The sequence below is a fragment of the Cygnus atratus genome, chromosome 1 (genome assembly GCF_013377495.2).
Source record: "Cygnus atratus isolate AKBS03 ecotype Queensland, Australia chromosome 1, CAtr_DNAZoo_HiC_assembly, whole genome shotgun sequence".
Lineage (NCBI taxonomy): Eukaryota > Metazoa > Chordata > Aves > Anseriformes > Anatidae > Cygnus > Cygnus atratus.
In genome coordinates, this window is record NC_066362.1 from 45,234,047 (window position 1) to 45,256,697 (window position 22,651).

At 43.2% G+C, this 22,651-nt stretch overlaps 1 protein-coding gene across 1 annotated transcript; it reads left to right on the forward strand.

Moving 5' to 3' along the window:
- The first annotated feature begins 541 nt into the window (after positions 1–541).
- Positions 542–22,651, forward strand: SLC5A8 (solute carrier family 5 member 8). The gene is made up of 15 exons (XM_035551907.1): positions 542–874; positions 2,941–3,006; positions 5,936–5,987; positions 7,191–7,258; positions 8,102–8,256; positions 9,284–9,424; positions 13,448–13,577; positions 14,577–14,665; positions 15,295–15,407; positions 16,726–16,793; positions 17,082–17,168; positions 17,956–18,155; positions 19,005–19,108; positions 20,956–21,041; positions 22,520–22,651. The coding sequence occupies exons 1-15, from the start codon at positions 542–544 to the stop codon at positions 22,649–22,651; spliced, it is 1,824 nt and encodes a 607-aa protein (XP_035407800.1).

Here is a 22,651-nt window from a genome sequence, read left to right on the forward strand (position 1 = left end):
GGGCTTCCCTACCACACAGCCTTGGCAAGTCTGCCAAGAGATCCCAGTTAGCAGCTTACCTTCCAGATTGCTCAACCCATAGAAAACGCATGGAATAAAACATATTCTCGCCGTCTTCGTGCGGGGCGACTGTGGCATGTGCTAACGGAGAGAGCTAGGGGACACCACCCCGTGGGGCGAGCTGCCTTCCCTCCGAAACCCAGAGGCTGCGGGGGCTGAGGGAAGGAGGGAAGGAAGGAGGGAAGGAAAGAAGGATGGAAGGAGGGCACCGGGGCGGCGGGGGCGCGCCTCCCCGCCTCACGGCCCCGCGGGGCGGGCGGGAGCTGCGCGCCGTGCCCCGGCCGCCGGGATCGCCGCCCCTTGCCGCTCGGCGGGGGCGCGCACCGCCGCGGGGAGGAGCGGGAGCCGGGGCCCTATAAGGCCGTCCCGGCGGCGCGGCCCCGGCTCTCGCCGCACACACACACACACACACACACACACACAACACCGGGGAAGCCCCGTGTGGGTCTGTGTCAGGCCGTCGGGCGCTAGGGCAGGTGGCATGGGGCGCTTCAGCGTGTGGGACTACGTGGTCTTCGCGGCCATGCTGCTGGTGTCGGCTGCCATCGGCATCTACTACGCGTTTGCGGGAGGGGGGCAGAAGACGTCCAAGGACTTTCTCATGGGGGGCCGCAGCATGAGCGCCCTCCCCGTCGCGCTGTCCCTCACCGCCAGCTTCATGTCGGCTGTCACGGTGCTGGGCACCCCCGCCGAGATCTACCGCTACGGGGCTATCTTCTGCATCTTCGCCATCACCTACGCGCTGGTGGTGCTGTGCAGTGCTGAGATCTTCCTGCCCGTCTTCTACAGGCTGGGCATTACCAGCACCTACGAGGTAAGGTGGAGCAGCAGGAGCCTTTCCGCAGCCTTCAGGGAGCTGGGGGCCTTCTCACGACTGCTCTCTCTGTGACTTCTCTCACGCTTTTTCCCAACAACTCCCCATGCTCTGTGCCGCCCCGTATCGCGTGTCTCTCCCAAGGACGGGCTGCAACACGCTCTGTCCCCAGATCTGCCCACACTGCCTCCGCAGAGAGGAGATGCTCACCCTGCTGTCGCAGCTCAGGAGCTTTGCACCATGCCAGATCTGTTTCCTCACTCCAGCTGCTCAGTTTAGTGGTGGTTTAATCCTTGTGCAGCTTGGGTGGTGATGTGTGATTAATGATGTGTAATTAATATACCAAGAGCGTCTAACATACAGAGTGCATCCAACATCAACAGCATCTAACGTAGTAACCAGAGTTCTCACTTCATGCTCCCTCCAGGTAGGTTTCTAAGCTCAGGTGCAGCCACAAAAGTCCACCTCTGGCAGAGTATATGTCTGTGCTGTTCCTAGAAATTTTGGGGAGACACCTGCTGCAGCAGTAAATGTCATTTCCATTGCTTGAATGGTGAGGTCAGCAAGTGCTCCGTGTCTGCAAAGGTTTTTTTGCTTTCACCAAAATATGGCTGAACTGGTCTTCAGCCCAGAATGTAAGTTTAAGCTATAGCTAGCAGTGCAAAGAAATCTGGGGTGGTGAGATGCATCGCAGGTCAGGTCTGACTCTTTTTAGGTGAGGAAGTATCCGGTCAGGGCTTTCTTCTGGCATAGAAGGTCCATGCAACCTCTTGATCTTGCATGGAAGATGGTTGCTAGCTGCAGATTTGGAGACAAATTGCTTTTCTCACAGAGGGTGTTAGGGAAGGGGCATCAGTGCAGGTGAAAGTCCTTGGATAGCTACTTTGGTCTTTTGTATTTTATTACACTGAGCAGGGGCGTTGCAGCACTGAAGGCTGAAAACAAGACTTCTGTTGGTAGATTTAGATAAGAATTCCCCAACAGAAATGACTGGTGGCTTCCAATGCATTTTAAACTACTAATCTTTGGACCTGTCACTTGTGTTATTTAAAATACGTCCCTTCTCATTAAAGGCTGTTAATTATGACTAGAAACTCACTGATAATCTCAGGGTTTAGTCAGGGTAACACACCTATAAAAGATATACATTCTATCTGCGGACAGAGTTCAGAGATCAGACAACCTTTTACGTCCATCTGGGGGTTCAGCATTGCTTCCTGGCATGAACATGCTTACAGATCACAATTTAAACGCTCACCTCATGAGTGAGCACTCTAGATTTTTCAGTGTTTGTCTGTGTCAAATTAACAGATTGGCAGGTAAAGGAAATCCCTTTTGTGCCACCACATGCCCTAGAGGGTTGTTAGGACAGAGGGTGGAACGAAATCTGCCCCACAGCGTGACAAACTCATTCAGAGGTTGTGTGCTCCCAGGCTGGACATAAAAGCGAGAGTTCCTGTTTTGAGAAGGGCTAAACTTTCCACTTACTAGTAGAAAATGGTGAGCTGCCTTGGGCAGCAGAAGGTGAGGTTACCGTAGGAGGAAGAAACCGCTGGCCACTGAAGACCTTCTGCCCTCTCTCAGCAGTCTAGATGGATGTGCATAATGCCGGAGTTTCCAAACTGACTAAAGCTCAGGCATAACCATAATGTTTTTCTTTTCACTCTGATTTCACAATGCAAACAGGTTCTGTTGTTTGCTGGAACGTCGTTGTGAACGTTGCAGAGTGCATTGCAGGTGCTGGTCTTTGCCAAGTCCCAGTGCGCAGCTCCCTGCCTATGGAGAGCCCTGAGGCAGCAATGTAGCACCAGTTTCCACTGGGGGGCTCTGTCACTGACTAGCTGATGTCTATTTCACCTGCTCAGGTGTGGTTACCTAGCAGTGAGGTCTGAAGAAATATCAAATGAAGTTGAAAGAGATATCCATCACAATTATACTAAGTTTTGTCCATTCATGAAAACGTTAAAAAAAACACTATGCCCTTTTTGTATTGCTCATTGCTTCACTGTAGTCCTACCGATAATGCCAAGTTCTGATAAACATTTGTTTTTTCTTCTCTTTTGCAGTATTTAGAGCTTCGATTTAATAAATACCTGCGGCTCTGTGGAACGGTCCTCTTCGTTATACAAACGGCAAGTAAACAGAGCACTTCCGTGGTCCTTGTAGCCACCAGGACTGTCCAGCTCAGCATAGCTGGCTGTTTCTCTGAGCAGCTGACGAGGTCACCGCAGTGCACAGGTGACTGGGAGCAAGACAAAGAAATCTCTGCTCCAAAGCATGCAGTGGATGCTGGGCTGCCTGCCCCAGTGGCCTCCCCAGGTGCTGCTGAGCACCCAGAGCAGTCACTTGGCATCAGCGCCCATGCCAAGAGACGAGTGACCCTTCCTGGCAGGGAAACAGCATGTAAAGGAGTTGTTTGGCTGCCCTCATGAGAAGCCCACAGCAGGTTCAAAATGTAAATGTGTCCCTGTTAACTACAGCGTCAATTTTTATCCTGTGGTCCGTGGATTCTGGGAGTCTGACTAATTCCCAAGGGTCTGTGACAGGTGACAAGGAAAACAAGCTGTCAGGAGCCTGTCACTAGCGGTACAAGGGTTTGCACCACTGCTGGGAAAAACCTGGGCATCTGCAAACAAAAGTTGCAAATCACTGCCTTAGGGAATGTCAAACTAAAGCAGTCCCTGCAGCTTTTCTTGGTGCGGTTTGCTGTATCCAGCCCATTCGGTAAGTCAGTGTGAGACCACAGCTTTCAGACGTACAGTGAGCGTGTGCCAGATGCTGTGAAACACCAGCAAGAAAAATGTGTTCTGTTCACAGTTATGAAGTGGATGTTTTGTGGAATTCAAAGCAAGAATGAATATAGAATTAGAAGGCTTTTCAAGTTACACTTCTGCTTGTTGACCTTTTTGGTATTTTTAAGACCCACTACGGGAGTTTTAGTGCAATCACAGTTGCACCACTAAGATAGTGATCACTGAAGTGTTATTTTCTTATGTAAACAGTGCTGCTTAGCTGGATTTTGTGGATACACAAATTCATAGGAAAAGTGGAGTGGTAGCATGCATGAATCATGGTGGTATTTCGTGGGCAGACATGAAGACATCACAGTTGAGTAAGTTGGAACAAACCAAGTGTAATCTTGTAAAGATCAGAAAAATAATTCTGTACAATTTAAATATGTGTACAAGGAAATTAACTAATGATCTATAGCTGTCTTTCTGTGCCCAGCACTAACAACTTAAATAACCTGAATCATTAAAAGAATAGTGAGGAAAGGGAACTCCCTAAGATCCTAATGGTGTAGTTTTAACTGTTCTGTGACTATTGGCATGTGTTTAAAATACAAATAATGAGGATATATAGTAATACAACCTGAAAAAAACACTGAAGATATGGAAAGATTGTTTTATCTTTTTTGCTTCAATTGACACAAAAATGTGATCGTATTTGCATCATAAAAATTAATTTCTGATGGTTCAAAGCTTCTGGCACTCATTCATCTCATACAAGAAAGCCCCTTTCTTGTGGTGACTCTGAGTGAGTGGGATTCAGCAGCCCATGCTGATGGTCACTGCATGGGCAGAAGTCACACGGAGAGAAGTCACACACGGCACTTGACAAGCGTCAGTACTTGTTGGTTTTGAAGTGATGCAGCTGGTGCTGAGGGGAGGTTTGTCAGGGCTGGGAGCTCTCTGGGCGTACAAGCTATGTGTGTAAATCTGGAGAGGACTCGGAGCACAGAGAGAAACAAGCACATGCACACACACATGGGCAGCTGTAGACTATTTCCCTGGTTTTCCCACCATCAGCAGATGCTGATCTCTTCTTCCCCGGTGGTCCCAGTCAGGGGCAGATGCTGATCTCTTCTTCCATGGCAGTCCCACCACCCTTTCTGGCCTGTGCTTGTACCAGGCACGCAGCATAGGGCCAGGGTGATGTGGTAATGCTGGGTGCAGTTGCCCCTCCATGCTCATTGCTTCTCACAGCTGCATGACCACTCCCTGTACCTCCTGGCTCACCTCAGCGTAGCTGCTGGCCATGTGGCAGAGCTCTGCCATGGGGACTGGATTTTTCCTGCCCAAAAGCCACAGCAAGTGGTCCACCAGTTAGCTATCCTGTGCTGGATTAGCTGGGCTGTACTCCATATTTGCAGGAAGGGCAAAGGCTTGCTGAATTCTGGATAACTTCTGATTCTGCTGCACTTCCATGCCCAGGTCCCACTGGTATAAATCAGGGAATCAAAAGAGTTCAATCATGAAAAGCTGATGCAAGTCAGCTCAGCCTGGATTTCGATCCCTTGAATCAAGACTGCTGACCTTCACAGAAGTCATCTGCTCATTGCAAGCTGTATTGCTCAGATCCATGCCACTGCTGAGCTTGTCCTGGTAGTACAAGGCAGTAATAACAGTGGTGAAAAGGCACTTAAAAAATAAACATGAAGAAATTATAGAGGATACCAGTGTATGAATCCCGCTGTGCTCTTAAAAGTGGATAGAGTAGCTCTTTGATTTGTATGTATCTTCCTGTATTGGGTGAAAATCAGCTGATCATGCATGGCTTCATCTTACATCAAGGACTGTAAACCCTTATAATGCAATCCATAATGCCTAACTAATGCTGTATTTCTTGTTCTTATTCATGTGCATTGCAGTTGCATACTGAGAGGCATATTGATCCCAAGACTGAGAAAATAAATTGTAATAGATTCCTTAGCAAACCATGTGTAAACCTCACCAATTTCCTTTTGCTCTTGTTTCTGCAGTATGACTGCAGTTTTAAAGCAATAAAACAAGTTAATTATAAGAGCCAGGAAAAACTGAAGAGGAATTGCATATTTAAGAGTCACTGTGGTATTTGTTTTAAGCAGACTAAGTTGTGAGACTGCAGTGCTGGTTAGTATCAGACATGCATCTTCTAATAGTTTAAATTATTTCTCAACAGTTAAGAATTTAGGAAATACAGGCTGCATAAGTGCTTGAAGAGAAACCATCTCAGAAACGTCACCTTTTCCAGGAATTTATGGTTCTTCTTTTCATTTTATATCTCTTTTTCCCCATCTAGATTTTATATACTGGCATTGTCATTTACGCTCCAGCGTTAGCACTAAATCAAGGTAAGATGACTGTACTGCACTGTTTTCTAAATTATAGTTTTATTCTGCACGTAGCACTGGCGTGCTTTTCTTTTTGTAATGCTCACCGAAAGATACAGCTGAAGGATTGACTGTGAAGTCTTCCAGGATTTGTTGATCCTGATGGGAACACTGATAGAAGGCCTCCCAGCTGTAATTCTGCTCCCTAATCCTGGCTGTAAAGAATTACAGAAGTAGCTCAACAAAAAAATCTGCTCTCACTTACTCCAGCTCTCTCATGCTGTCCTTAGGTCATGGCTACACTCAGAAAACTTATGAAAAATTAAGTATATTTTGAAGGAATGGACAGAATAAGACAAATTTAATCCCCCTGATTAAGTGCATTTCATCAAAAGGAGACAGCTAGGGAAAAGTTCTGCATTTTTTTTCCATACAAATCTGTTTTGGGGCTGCCTGGAACTGTTAATCCACCCTATCTTTTTGCCTGGAAAAAGAAAAATTCAAGAACAATGACATTTTGAATTGAAGATACTGGTTGTGATATTTACAAAATGAAATATTGCCATTGTTTGTTCCAGAATGACTTATTGCTTTGAAGATGGGCTACATTTATTTTTAAATGGGGGAAAAGCTTTCACAGGGAGCCAAATGAAACTTTTAATTAGGCACAATTAATTTGTGTACTTGGCAAGAAAAGGCAATAACAAAGTGAAAATAGAAAAATTAATTGTTTTGGCTAGAATGAAAATCACAATCATTCTTTTTTTGTCTGTTTGTTTGTTTTTGGCTTGTTCGTTGAACAAAAAGGAAGAAAAAAAACCAACGCTGTCTGCACTGGTCTCCTCCGGCGTATGAGTCCCACATGTTTTGTGTCCTTGATGCTGATACTTGACCTGTAATTACAGGCCATAACAAACTATGACCTAGCTAGAAGCAATGTTTTCCGTGAGCTTTGCTGCCGTGCTTCCCGTTAGCCGGGGCTGTCTCTCAGGGAGCCCCACAGAGCCGTGCCGCACAGCACGTGAGTGTGTCAAGCTCAGGCACTGATGGGAATCCTCTGGTTCAGACATGCAAATCTTTTCATTGCAATTTTTTATTACTTTCTGCTTTTGCATTTAACTTATTTCCATTTGTCTTCAGTAACCAGACTGGTGTGAAAAATCGACCTTAAGTGTTTTGTCCCCAGTGCCTCCCTCGTACTAATGTCCTTTCACTCTTTTTCAGTCACAGGCTTCGACTTGTGGGGTGCCGTGGTGGCAACTGGCGTGGTCTGCACTTTCTACTGCACATTGGTACGTTGGCCCTTCAGCTGAGAGAAATGTCTTTTCCTCTCACCATTCACATCAAATGTGGAATTTACTGAAAAGTCACCTACTAACTGGGTTGCCCCATTTCACAGCACAGCTGTAGGCCTGGACTTCACCCAGGGACTTCCCTGGATGCATAGGCAGCTACAACGTGACTCAAACCTTTTCTGTTTTGATACATTCAAAATGCTGTTGTTGCTGAAATAACAGCAAAAAGATAGATTTCCTTCCTTACGATCCTCCTGTGACTTTTCTGCTAGTCTTGTAGAGTTTAGATAGGTAGTTTGTCAAGCACATGCTCACTGCAACCATAATAGTGCATGCTCATATGGACAAGAACCACTGAAAATAGCAAGTGCCTTATGAAACAATAGGTCTTTAGATCACTGCTGATTGACCAAATGCCTAGAAATGTGTAAATGGAACCTCCATGACATATTTTTTTTGTATATTTTAATACATGTGTGAATGGTATGCCTTCTAGAGGTAGTCTTACTATATTAGAAAGATGAATACAGTCTGATCATTAATCTTTTGATACAAACAAACTTCTGAATCAGGGGGATATAATGAAGGAAATACTGGCTTAACCTATGCGTATGGCCACTGTAATTTTTAGTGCACCTCACAGAAAGGCCAGCATGTCTTGAACAGATTGCAGGATGCAATTTCTGAACATCCCGATACAGAATTATTTCTGTTCAGGGGTAAGATGGAATTAATCTATCATGCATAATCTGTATAGTAATATTTCTCTTAGCTGCATGTAAGTGTAAAGCAAGAGCACGGCTGCCTTGTTGTACCTGATATGTGCTGTTCCTCATGCAGGGAGGTCTGAAGGCAGTGGTGTGGACAGACGTTTTCCAGGTTGGAATTATGGTCGCTGGATTCTCGTCTGTGATTATACGAGCTGTGGTGGTACAGGAAGGAATTGGACGCATTGTAAATGATTCCTACCATGGAGGAAGACTGAACTTTTGGGAGTGAGTTTGTACTTGCAGATGTTGTGCCTTTTTATTCTGACAAGTAGAGCCCATGTGACAAACCGTGAAATTAATTTCCTACCGAAGGTGGGGAGGAGAGTTGGGACCCAAATTTTACGTACTTTTAAACAAATTTATGTAGTTTGAGGGAGATATTTTAGGGTTTACATCATGCAAAATCCTGTGAAGAGCAAAATCTTTTTACTTCGTCAGGTAGGTGTCTTAAGGACGCATTTTGGGTTCCACCAAATGTGAATGGGGATATTCATCAGGTCATTCTATAAAATTCTTCCCCAAGTTCTTCAGTAAATAATAATTTATCTATGGATACTTTTTTTCTTCTTGTGAACAGGGATTTTTCAACCTTTTTGGCTGAACTGCAGTGTTATACAGCATTGCTTCTTCCCCCAGTCATAGAGTTCACAGATGGAAAAAGAAAAGGAATAAAAGCATGTAATAGGTGAATTAATATTACATTATTCACCAAGCTAAGCACTTTCTAATGTTTAAATAACACTATTAAAGTGTCATTTAAAAAGTATTCATGCCATTTAAAATCTGTTCTTCACTTAGAGCTAAATCAGCAAATTTTTTACAGTCTGTCCACAAAGGCTGGGCATGCAAACACACCTTTGTATTGGTGTTAGACTCATGTCCTTCTAGATAAGCAGGCATATTAGACTTTCTACTGGAACTTCATTTCATCACAATAGTCACAGAAATCATACTGCTTTACTTACAACTAGAGTTTATAGGCAAATAAATTAGTTAAAATTCACCTTTGGATAGATCAGAGTTTCACTAGGTCAGGATTTCAGCTCCGAGTTTAAAATCTGCTTTCTGTGATTTCATGTAAAGGTGGAATATCGGAATATTCAACATCTGGCCAAATTAGGAGAGTTTATTTTAGAATTAGAGGAAATCTTTTCTCCTAGTCATTAAGGTCTTCTGATAATGAGTTTTCCATCAATTTTTTTTCCCAAGTTCCATTTCAAATTTTTTTTTCTTTTTTCCCTTCTCATTGTAGCTTTAATCCTAATCCTTTGCAAAGGCATACCTTCTGGACAATTGTTATAGGTGGGACCTTCACATGGACTGGCATTTATGGCGTCAACCAGTCCCAAGTACAGAGATACATTGCATGCAAAAGCAGGTTCCACGCAAAAATGTAAGTCTGCCTACAGTAACTCTTAATGTCTTAATTTAGCAATGACTGTTCTTTATAGTGGAGACTTTTTTTTATAAATATGTTTTTTTGCCTCTATAAAACCTATTTGTAAAAGGCAACAACTTTTGCTTTCTGCTTTGTGGACCAGGTACAATACAAATCGTCACAATAAATGCTGGTATTTTAATTACATATAAATGACTCTAACGTTCAGCTTTCTGCCAGACTGTTTCACTGTGCCACTATTCTTGCATACAAATAGCTGCATTAAGTTTATATGCAACCTAAAGACCAAATAATATAGTACTTACTTGTGCTGAAGCCTTATCAAGACAGCATCTTGAATTGCTACTCTACTAAATATAAACCAGTGTGGGGGAATTTTACCTAAGTAAAAACTAAAAGATTTTTCCATACCAATGGGTGTAAATGTGAGAAAATGTAGGAATGTTTTATTCAGTGATAAAATTGTTGGGGAATCATATATTTTGTTTTCACAATAGTCTTGACTTTTTCGATGGGAATTCATTATGGACACTGTCAGAGAGTTCTGTTTCCTTGAGTTTATAAATTTCTGATCAGTCTTTACTCTAGAACAGAGTATATTTACTAACTCTATTATCTTACCTTTATCTTTAGTGTCATTCCCATAGTTCACAACTCTGGATGTAAGAATTATTACCAAGTTTATATAGTATATTTATAGGAGAAATATATAAATACACATCGTAACTATAGTCCCTATATTCCATAATGCAGCGATATGTGGTAGAGAAGGAATTTTATGAGGGTTTTCACTTCATAAAGTCAGCAAAATGCCCGCAAAATCATGTACAATTTAGAACTGAAATATTTTTGGTTTTGGCAATAATGGAAATCTGCTTTCCGGTCATTTATGCTGCAGACATTTATGGCTCATCGTCAGCCACATCTCCAGTGTGCAGTGCCACATTCCCAGCACACCATGTGGCTTCTCCACAGCCCCTGGCATGACTGCGTAGAGGGGAACAGCTGCATACGTTGTGCCCAATCTGCGTGCCAGTGAGACTGTCCTTCCCAAGCACCTGCTCCACTTAGGACTATGGCCCTGTCTTACACCCTCCCTGCCCTCTTTGTGAAGGAGGACAACTCCAGGGCGTCCCAGAGGCAGCGTGGCTGAGGGGAATGTGACACCACAGCAGCTTCTGGGCTGATTTTCTGGGCTGTTGCAGTGGCTTTGACCAAGATTGGAGGCTGTCTGGTTCTGGAGGGTTTGGATGGGATTCAAGAGTTACGAATAAAAGTACACATTTATTTGGTTGGACTTGATGATCTTGAAGGTCTTTTCCAACCTAAATGATTCTATGATGCTATGACTCTTTAGCTCATACCATATTAGCGTTGGCACAGCCTTAATTGCTGGAGTCCTCTCCTGCTGGCGTGGGCAGCTGAACTGCATGGCATCTTGCTTGTGCCTCCCTTGCATGGAGAAATCTTTTTGTATAATGCTTACAGTTTGTTACAGTTGTAAACACTGTCATTCTGTGATGATAATCTAGTTCATTTGCAAACATAATTAAACACATCTGGCAAGTTACATTGGTGGCCTGCACCTCTTGTTGCCATTTAACCTGTACATAGAAGTGTCTAGTGTCATCAGGTCAAAATAATAAGGCTTTGCACCTCCATGGCATTTATTGTAAGGCTTTACTTAATAATAAATCAGATCTGAGGAAGTAATTCTTCCATGTGTCCCAACTTGTGGGCTGTAGGGAGGCCTTAAATGATGGCACAAAAGTTCTCAGCCTTTGGGAAAGGATCTCACCCCATTCAAGAAACAAACCAGTAGGTATGAACATGTGCTGTCATCCTCAAACAGTGACTAGGCAAATCAAAGATAATGCTTAAATATGAGCAATATCAGGCACTCAGAGCAGGAGAGCTACACTTTCAGAAAAATATAGTCTACTAGCATATTTTCCTCTACTTTCTTTTCAAGGTCATCAGCTGTCATGTTGCAGTGCTAAAATGTTAGAGACAGACTGAAACAACCAACCAAAAATAAGCCTTGCACAGTCACAGTACCTTCTTCACCCAAACTCCACCTCATGTTACTCATCCAGAATTAATGGGAACACCTCCCTCCTGCTACAATTATTATACTACAGTGCTTAGTCATAGGGTGTACCAGGAGCTAGAGGTGTAAATCAGATGAAAAACGCTGTTTTCTTTTCACTGTCAAACACTGACGCAATTTAAAAACGGGAATTGCTGGATGCAGACAATTTCTTTTGCTTTCATGTGTTTCTCTTGACTTTCTAATCTTTACTACAGGCTTTAGGCTAACACTGCTATTGCATCTATTGAAAAGTTTTACATTGATTTAACTCATTGGTTAAATTTTGAGCTGTATCAGCTTCTGAGTGCCTTATGTCAAGGTAGATTATGCCATGCCAATGCAGGAACAGCTTCAGCTAAATCGATGCTAGACATCCAGCCAATATGTAAGTGTCTATAAGAAGGGGACTACTTCATTTTTACCTACTTAGCCTAGAGAGAAATTTAAAGTGCTGCTAGTGCTGTGTTTCAACGAGCACTAATTGCAAATATGAAGCATAAATGCAGAGTTTTCCCATCTGTGTTATCCAATCAGCCTTTATTTACATAGGTCTTTTTAAGAGTTTACATTGTGCTTGCCAATAATTTTTCAATGGTATAAAACTGCTGGCTCATCTAGTTAACCTATACTACTGCATTCTAAAAATACACGTTTCAATGCCTAACAAGGTCTATAAAGTTATGTTTACTTCTTCATTCATCCTGATGATCCTCTGGAGCAGTCCAAAGGCTGATGCTCCTTACCTTCCTGGAAACTGAAAGCACTAAAAGGCCCACTGCAGCAGTGCAGGCATGGATATGTTTGCACGGATACCAAAGGTCCTCCAGGGATCCACCCAGCAGAGGTCTTAGTTTGCACAGGTCTAGTGTATGTGATCTGTCAGGCAGTTCAATCTCTATCAGCGAATGATACGCAGATAACCAGGAGGCCACTGCTGGAAAGGAACGCTGTTTTTCAAGGCCAGGCTCCCTCTGGGTGTGTTTGCTTGAACTGACCACCTTAGGTGAGCCACAGCTTGAAGAGCTTTGTGAACCAGGAGTCAACAAGAGCTGAGAAACATCTGAGAACATGGGATAGTTAGGTAGAACGGAAAAACCTTCATGGGGCGGGGGGAATGGCTTGGGAGATTGATTTGTTTTTCATGACCCATAGAGGCTGCCCGCTGTGTGTGGCAAAAGCAACATTAATGCATCACAACCACACATTTCTTCTCTGTCTCTGTGTCAGCTGTAGCTCCCAGCAGGACATGGAGAGGGAACAGGATTCTTTGACTCTGTCAGGCTCCAAGGGGGTAAATTAGTAATGGGGAAGTTCTGGGGTCAGTGATCTTGATCTCTGATCTCTGAATCTCTGGAAGTGGAATCTGGAAGTGGCTCCAAATCAGGTCCCTGGAGAAGGGAACACATGCCTTGTTGCTGCCTTCCATGGAGGCTTTGCTGGGAGGAAACGGTGACTTTGTTGCTTTATGAGCATGATTCTAGCATTGTGTAAGTGTGGTAGTGCAGCTCCAGAGGCAAATGATTGCTGGTGCTGATTAAAGGTACCCAACACTTTGATCTGGGGCACCCCACCTTGCAAATCGATCTGGGGTTTGTCTCTGCCAAGGGGCGTGGTGCGGGGGAAAGAGTGTTTTCTTGCCAGCTGCTGGTAAAGTAAAACTCATGCACATGACGAAATATGTGGATTGCCATATCACTGCCATCATCCCTCGAGTAGACCTTGTCAGAGGACAGGCGCTGAGACTGCTACCAAGAACAATATCATGTCACATGGAGCCATGCCATGATTCCCTTTCAGGTGGGCAGCCACATGAAGCATGGGCACCTGCTTGCTTGGCTCTGGGGGGGACTTGTGGTCCAGTCTTTCAATTGTAGCATGGGGGGACGTCTAGCTCTAACATGTTGTGTCTGTGCATGTTGGCACAGGTCCCTCTACATCAACCTGGTGGGCCTCTGGGCGATCCTGGTCTGTGCAACGCTCTGCGGGCTGTCCCTGTACTCCATCTACAAGGACTGCGACCCCTGGTCGGCAAAGCAGGTGTCGGCACTCGACCAGGTATGGCTCCGCATCTCAGCAGGTAGCAAGGGGCAGGGGCATCCTTCCCCTTAGGAAGGGTGATAAGGGAGCATGTGTAACCATTCCGGTGGGTTCAAGAGCTGGGGGATGGGAATGAGGACATGCCAAGTCTATATTGTGTGAGTCTGTAATACAGGGATTAAGTTTAGACCATGGTGGGAGGGAATACCTGGAGAAGGCAGCAGACCTGTCTTCAGGACCAGTCAGTCCCAGCATCTCCTTGGCTCTCACAGACCTGCAGATCTTTTTGTTTGTTTGTTTATGCCTCAGATAATTGCAGGCTCTGGACAAATCCCCATGGACAATAGCTGGAAGTTGAGGAAAGGAGCAGAGATAATGGAGTATTGGAGGCAGTACTTAAGGATAGAGTAAGATGAGGTATGGAAGGCCAAGATGGATACCTGAAAACTCTTAGGTGCCTCCTTTCAGTCAAATTATTTTGGTGGAACCTAGAAGTAAGATACTTCAAGAAGTAAGATACTACAAGACCAACTTGTTGGTAAAAAAAAAAATGGTTCACAGGTAGAAAATCTTAAAATCTGTATCTTTTTCCAACACTCCGATCTTGCAAAGGTCAACAGATGGCACACAGCTTCCAATATGGAAATAGTTCTAAGGTACCTTAAAGTTATTGGTCTGTATCTAAAACCTTTCTGTGGTGTCAACAGCAGATATAAGAATCTACTGACAGAGTGAAGTACAATCCAGACTACCTGCTGGTCAGTGCTAGCTACCTATACTGTCATCATTGGATATGTTCACCTCTGCTAGGTTGTCTTAACAGACTTGTCTGTATCTCAAGTGGATGTTTTAAGAATCGTTTTCTTTGTAGAAAACCAATAACTAGTGCAAAATGGGATGCTCAAAGTTAGAAGAGCTAGGCAGAATGCCAGTGAGAAGGTTATAAAAAAATAATACAGCAAAAAAAGAAAAATTACAGCAAGATAGTAGTAATTCTTACACTCTGAATTTTTTCAGCTAATGCCTTACCTAGTGCTGGATATTTTCAAGGATTTTCCAGGAATGCCAGGGCTTTTTGTAGCTAGTGCCTACAGTGGGACATTAAGGTAAGTTGGATTCTAAAGTCTTTTTTTCTTTTCTTTTTTCTTTTGTTAACACTAAAGGTGCATTTATACTAAAACTTCTGTATTTCATTTCCTTTTTCTTTAAGAAAACAACTATGAGCTGTTTGATGTTGCATCTTACAAATTCATAGTTTTCAATAGCAGTGCTCGAGGTCCTAAGACTCAAAGCTGTTTGGAGTTCCCTACTAACAGCATGAAGAAATGGCTAGCCACAGGCGATGTACAGAGCTAACAAGCCCTGCCTCTCTGTGCTTTAAAGCCCCTCTGCTGTAGGAATTCTTAAATATTATAAACATGTAATTGTACAACATAGCTACAGTAATGTTTATAGCATAACCACATGTAACAGATATTTTCATTGACTTCTCCAGCCCCATCTTTTCATTAAGATTTGCCTTGTCTTCACTAAGAGCAATTATTTTAAATGATTTTTGTAAGCTATTAACTGCATCACCTGCAGCAATAAGTCATTTCAACCAATACAGTGGTTACATTTGTTCTCTGACACTGTTCTAGACAGCAGCGGTTTCTCTCTGCCAGTAATCCATCTGTTATCTGTGATTTCAGCATCTAAGATAAACAATGAAATGTATAAATCTTGTGTTCTGTAGTACAGTGTCCTCCAGCATCAATGCTCTGGCTGCTGTGACTGTTGAAGACCTCATTAGGCCATACTTCAGATCGCTCTCTGAAAAGAAGCTGTCATGGATTTCCATGGGGATGAGTATGTCTGGAAAATCTCTTCTACTTTTGCTTTACAAAGTGAGGGCTTGATTCAGATCTCACTTATGGCAGCGTAAGGCAAGAGTAAGTGCATTCAAACCAGTAGGACTACATTGGTGCAATACTAGGGGGAGCAGAGATCAGCTGTGCAAGTTTTATGCAGAATGGGGGACAAACTATTTCTAGGGAAAAAAAAGAAAAAATCCATCATTTGATGTTTAAGCAGTAAAGCCAGACTGCCTCTGTATTCAATATTGATCTACAATAGTACAGAACCAAATATCTTGGATTAAAATTGGTGCTGTTTTTCTTTAATCTGTCAAAACCTAGAAGCATAGGAAACAGTTTTGTAACAAACCTTGTGAACAGAGCGATATGTGAACTACAGCACTGCAGAGAATGAGCAACTTCATGTCTTCCCTGATGTACCCTCGGACCTGCAGTCTGATAATCTCCTATGTTTAATGACCTTCCTCAGGGAAGAGGGTCAAAACTGGGCTGAGCAGATGGCTTACATCTCTGACGTACATTTGCTGTCTCTGCTGGTTGTACAGCCTGATACCAGCTGCAGGTGTGGCCCAAGGCAGTGTGTGTAATAGGTGTGAAAAAACACAGTCCCAGCACAGTGTCATAGCCCCTACCACAGAGCACAGCGGACTGGTGACAGGTGCCAAATATGAAATATTTTCACCTAAGAGCAGTTTCTTAAACATTTTTGCAAGCAGTGTTTATGCCAACATTGTTGGTGCTCTGATATTGTCATGAGTTGCCTGAGCTATCACATTAACATTGCTTGTGCCCTTGTGCAGTGTAACTTAACAGGGGTGGAGGTGGAGAAAACAAATGAGCCAGTGTTGTGGGTGCTGACAAGAGCGGCTATGTCCTGGTAGCCCAGGATGTTCTTTGTCACACTGCTAGCTCCCGGTAATCTGCCATCATTTACTTTCTTGCTCAAAAGAAAAGCAAATTTATTCATTCAAAATAAGAACCACATCACAGGAGATAAGCTGAAAAATGTGAACAATGCATGGTGTATTGCCGTTATGACTAATCCGTATGGATCAATCCATCTAGGATCAAGTGCTTAAGTAATCTTTAGTAGTGTACAGGAATAGGATTTTGTCACGTTTGCATCATTTCCTTTTAATACAAACAGAACACTGGCCATTTGGGCTCTTTTAGGAAAAAACAAAACAAAACAAAAAAAGATGCTAGCAGGTTTGTTTTAGGGATGTCAGAGCCCTGCTGGGTTAGAAGGAAGCATTTCTCCATCTGTAGACATTTTGTCAGATGCACATCATTCTGCCTTTCCCACACAGGCCTTTTTTATGGTGGAGTCTGCATCGCTATGGCTGCGCTGGCATCTCTCCTGGGAGCCTTGCTGCAGGTGAGTGTCAGGCTGCTTTTTCATGCCTGCATTGAATAATCCAGAATGAGTTGTGTAAGGAAATAATTGCTGGATACCATTATGAGATTAGCTTTTATTCTTTGTTTGGTACTGGCCTCAAACAGCTTAAGCTTCCACTCTGAGCACCCGTGTCACTATACCAAGTCCTGCCAGCTGAGAGGGACAATTAAAAACCCATAATATCCTTCTTACCAGCTTCCTTTCTTGCCCTGTTGGAAGCTTTAACTTTTCCTGCACAGCACTTAATAGACTCTCTTCCTTCCACAGGCAGCACTCAGCATTTTTGGCATGATCGGTGGCCCCCTTTTAGGACTTTTTGCCTTGGGAATCCTCTGCTCCTTTGCAAATGGAATTGTAAGTACAAATTTAAAGCCCTGTTGGACCAAAATTAATTGATAATTTGGGGTTTGTCCTTCCCCCTCCACCCCTAATAATTTTGTGTTGGGCAGCAAGGATATGTCTTTGCTAATTTCCATGTGGATCTTTACCCTTTCTCACTTTCCACCTTATCCCAATGAAGTGATGAACCTCTTTAAATGGCAGGCTCAACTGGAGTGCTCTGCTAGAGTGCTTCAGTATCATGATATCAGCATTTCCAGAGGAAAAAGCTACTCCATCAAAAATGTATTTGACCAACTCTGTGAGTATGGTCCATGGGTCAGTCTGAAAGGATTGTTATAGATGTGCTAGTCACTAACCTTTACGTTTTTACAGTTGCGAATTTTAATTATATGCTGCAAAAAGAATCACTAGCTGTCAGCTAGCAAACCCACCCAGAAGAGACTTTTGCAAAAACAAATCACAGGAAGAAAAGGGGAAAATGCTTTTGTAGTCATTTAAGGAGGGCCTCAAACCAGCTTTTTCCCAATACCAAACAACCCAAAGCTATCCTTTGATTATAAATTCACAGTGGCAAAATAAAAAGTGGTATATTCAGGAGCCACAAGCAAACACTGTACTCTCCAGAAGTTAAATGAAGTAAATTCCCAGTTCTCCCCAACTGTATATTTTATTTTTCCTATGTAGCTTTCAGTTTAGATTATTTTAAGTGTCTCTTATTTATCTAGTTTTTGTTGTTGATATTGTTTTAAATATACTTTTGCTTTCCTTGTAAGTCCAAGTTTTGTCTTCTGTTTTGCAGGGTGCATTTGTGGGTCTTGTCACTGGCTTCGTCGTTTCACTTTGGGTTGGAATTGGTTCTCAGATTTATCCTCCACTCCCAGAGAGGACTTTGCCACTGCCCCTCTCAACTGCAGGCTGTAATATATCCATTTCAAGCAATCTGACTACATCAACAGCAAATCCATTAACAACAATTTTCAGCACACAAGCTCCCGAAAGGTATACGAATTCCTCATCAGCAATATCCGCAGCATGTGTTTGATATAAAGCAACATGAACATCTGCCTAGCATTTGAGTTACTTCAGGAGAGATTATGATTGGTGTAATGGGAAAAACATAAGGGGGTTTCTCCCCTCTGCAATTGCTGTATGTCTGTCTTTGGGCACTCACAGTTAAACATAAAAATTACAAATGATAGTACAGGGAACAGCTGGAACAGGAGCTAAACAAACATACTTCTAGAGATTCTTAATCATTATACCTCAGAGCATCATATAATCAGCAGTGGATACCCTGGTGCATACACAGGTGCCCAACATCCAGTCTGACAGACTGTACCTCTCACACAAGACCTCCAGCATGACTTGTGGCTGTAGGGAAGCAGCAGAGCACATCCTCAAGGTGACCAAAACAAGATGTAACGTGAGGTGTGAGAATTGCCCTATTATTTCTGGCTGTTTAGAGCAGCACATGGCTGATGTCCTACCATATTTTTTTCTTTAAATAATGCAGCACATTCTAAAGATGATATCCCCTCATCTGTATAGCTGGAGTGCTCAGCTCTGCGCTAGATTCTGAGCAGAGACAAGACTGTCCTGTTTTACCTGCTCAGTCCCACGTTGCCTACTGCATTGACCAGCCTCCTCCCCTGTGAGGGCACTTCTCCTGCAAGTTTTGTAACAGATTTTCAATGGACTTTTTATTGTTTGGAGGTACAGTACTAAGAGTACCAGCTCATTTCATTCAGAAAGTAACTCTTTATTTATACTCTGTCTGGAAACAGACAACATTTTCAGGTTGCCTGGAAGAAGAAAGCAGAGGTTAATTCTTTTTCTGCTCCTTTTCAGGCCTGTCCTGGCAGACCGCTGGTATTCCTTGTCCTATCTCTACTTCAGCACACTTGGGACACTTATCACAATAGTTGTGGGAATGATTATCAGCCTCCTAACAGGTACTAGTTCCACAGCTGAGGTTGAACATAAGTCTTAGATCTGTTTCAAACTAAGATGACCAAATGGAGAACTGTCATTTCCGCAGTCAATGCCAGTGACCGTACTGCAAAGACTGGATATTAAGAAAATGTTCTTCACCAAGAGGGTGGTTGGGCACTGCAACAGGTTACCCGGGGAAGTGGTCACAGCAGTGAGCCTGCTGAAGTTCAAGAAGCATTTGGACAACACTCTCAAACAAATGGTTTAATTTTTAGGTAGTCCTGTGTGAAGCCAGGAGTTGGAATTGCTGATCCTTGTGGGTCCCTTCCAACTGTTGCATGTTCTGTTGCATAAAGGTTCCCATCCTAACTCTCATTTCCTCCTCTCAGCCCTTCTGCATTCTATGCTTGGTCTCTAATCACAGGAAAGATTACTTCAAATTTCTAAGGAGAAAGAAGTTTCAGCAGTTTTTTAACCCGAGGGTCAAAAACCTCCATCTATCTTTCCTGTCCTGTTAGATCCCAGCAGGGTCTGAGGTTGAAGGGTAGTCCCTGAACATGGCCGCAACTTGAAGCAAGGAGATGTACCCATGCTTCTAGAGGACAAAAACAGTTTTACTTTAAGTGAGTTCAAAGCACTCAAGCATGCACCTGTGCACTGCATGCTTTTCACCACATTTCCCATGCATGTAGCAAAGAGTTGCAGACTGTGTGCATGTCAGTGTTAGCTCCTTTCTTAGTTGCTCTGTACTATTTGTGAAGAGATAAAAGCAACGAATGAGAGCAGGGACATCAGTTCCAGCTTGTGGCCTCTCTGCTCTTGCAGCTAAGTGAGATGCAAACTGCACTTGTCATCTGCGTTGTGCATGGCAGGAATAGCACAAAATCAGCTGCTCTCACAGCTTTCCCCACTATGCCTGGCCAGATGCCTGCTATATCACTCATCAGACTTTGGTGCTGTTAGAATTCAGACCTACTTGCCTGACCTATAACTACTTCAGGGATGAATTCTCTTTTCTTCAGGACTACAAAACTCCAAACTCAGCGGACAGATTGGCTTCCAGTACATTCCTTGTGCCTTGTAACTAGTAAGCACAAGATATGCTTCTACCATTTTCTTTTCCTCACAGACTTCTGGAGGATTTGCTCCCCTTTCTTCCCTCCATTCTGTCCTTAGTTCCCTCACTGACATGCTCCTCTCTGCAAAGGCAAGGTTGAGCTCTGGCAGTGATGCTTGTAGACATATTCCACTTCTTACTAGTTTGGGATCAGGTCACCTGTAGTCACTCCACTGAAAGCCTCTCCATTGGACCATAAAACAAAGTGTAAAATCTGAGTAACTCAGTAAATCCAGATGAGAAGTCCTCAGCCCAAGAAATAGAAACTCCAGAGAACCAACTCAACATCACCCTGGTCTTTGTGGAACAAGATGCCATTTAATTCTCAGGTGATAGAGATAATTCCCAGTACCTACCTCTCCTCTCTTTCCCACGCACGTACTCACACAGTAGTTCATCTTCCATGCCCTAAAAGTGCCCAAACATCCAACTAATCCCCTACCTACCTCAGATGGTTGTCACAGCATTTTACATATATTTCATAGAGAAACCTGGGGAGGACCTAGAAAACTCTGAAGAGGGGTTGAGGCATTTCAAGTAGATCCTGAGGATCATTTCATATTTTGAAAGATGCAGGGGACACTTCATTGTAAAGAAATGATCCCTAAGGAAAGTAACATCCAGCCCGTGACTGCTTGATGGCTTTTCCTGCATGACTGTCCTGCTCACCTGGCTTGGTGCCCATAGCTCGGCTCTGACACATCATTCACATGTGTAAACTTGGCTGATTGAAACGTACCTATTTTGTAGGAGGACTGAAGCAGAACACAGACCGTAAATTCCTGCTGACCAAAGAAGATTTCCTTTCCAACTTCTCACAGTCTAAATCGGATACAGTAAGTGTAGTTATTTATGCATCCTCTAATTTAAAGTAATCTCTCCTCCTGGGGACAAAGGCAAGCAATCCTTGGTTTATCTTTTCCCACCAGGATGAATAGCACCTGATGCTTTAAGGCAGGAGCAGAGCACAAGGCGGGTGAGAGAAAAGCAGCTAGAACAGACAGGGAAGCTGTGTTTGGCCACAGCTTGACTTCAGTAACAACAGAGCAGCAACTGAGATAAAAGGGACAGTTGTTCTCCAGGTTTCTGCCAAAATACTCCCTCACTGGTCTTTTGGAAGTTGATCCAAGGCACACGTTGGACTCAGCAAAGCTTCCTTTGTTTGTAAACTTGTTCTCTAAATTATTATTATTTTTTTTTTTTTTGCAACATCAGCTACTGTTTGAGAGAAAGCATTTCTAGATAGACGGTGTATCTGTTTCCTCCCTCCCTCCCTATAATACAAGAAAAGGGGAGAAATTATTGGGTAGAGCAGAATAACATCCCTTAGAAACGCTAACATAGGGGAAATATAGTTTTTAAAATAAACTAGAAATAACCCCTCAGTTAGTGCCATCAGGATGCTGAACATGCAAGTTTAGATTTGCTCAGTGCTTTTTGAATACTGTAGTATGGGCAATGGTCATATTTTTAAGATGGACCAGTTTGCAAAATGTTTCTCCCTATGACAATAACACCTTTTAGTGTGATCTTGTCCATTTTAGCTGAACATCAGGGAAATGAGGGACTTTTTACAACACTCCATTCTATTTGCCCATGTCAAAACTGGACAGCAGCTATCCAGCTGTTGTCATTCAGTCTTAAATGGACCAGCATCTGTTTTCACCATCAGGGAGTTTAATCTCTGACGTCTTTTGAAAAAAAAGAAAAAACACCAAACATATGGAAGCTAATGTTCACAGCTGTACTATTTTCTGTATGGAGTCAGAAACAAGTGTCTGCCTGGGTAGCAAGTGGTTGGCATCACCACTAGTGCAGAAAGTTAATTACTGAGAATAAATTGGGGGCAACTAAGCAACTTTCTGCACATGAAGAGCTCAACATCTCATTATGTTTAGTGAAGATGGAGCATCAAAGCAATGATACATGTTAATTTGCTTTTCGTGTCAAAGATGGGGCAAGGACCAAGGGTTGGGATCCAATAGCTCAGGGACGTGGTGGTGACAGAACACCAGACATGAAAACAGCAATTAAAACTTTGCACACCCAAAAATGCTTTAGATGCTTTACAGGACAAGAACATTTTATGTGACAAGAACATTTTACACAACTAGCGTCTTATGCAATAAGAAATTTTCCATACCCCTAGAAAAATACCAGCTGCTGCAAAGAATAACTATGCTCTGTCAGCAACTGACATGCGTTTTCCTGCAAGGCGTTCTGTAAATCAGGCCTGACTCTGCTTCCTACAGGTCAAAGAGAGGAAAACTGTTTCTTCTTCTTCACAGCACGGCTTTTGTCTTTTCTTTTTTAGGCAGAGAAGGTGGTAGTGTTGAGCTGGAAAACGTCTACTAATGCAGCTGAAGGAACCGACAACCCTGCTTTCAGCCACATCGAAATGGACGTAGCAAGCGATAAGAACAAAGTCAATGGCCTCCACATATGA

What these genes read in the sequence shown, in the direction of transcription:
- SLC5A8 (XM_035551907.1), top strand. Translation starts at nt 542, where the DNA reads ATGGGGCGCTTCAGCGTGTGGGACTACGTGGTCTTCGCGGCCATGCTG. An exon ending in AGCAGGTTCCACGCAAAAAT is followed by an intron (nt 9,425 to 13,447) that starts GTAAGTCTGCCT and finishes ATGTTGGCACAG; the next exon opens with GTCCCTCTACATCAACCTGG. An exon ending in CACAGTCTAAATCGGATACA is followed by an intron (nt 21,042 to 22,519) that starts GTAAGTGTAGTT and finishes TTTCTTTTTTAG; the next exon opens with GCAGAGAAGGTGGTAGTGTT.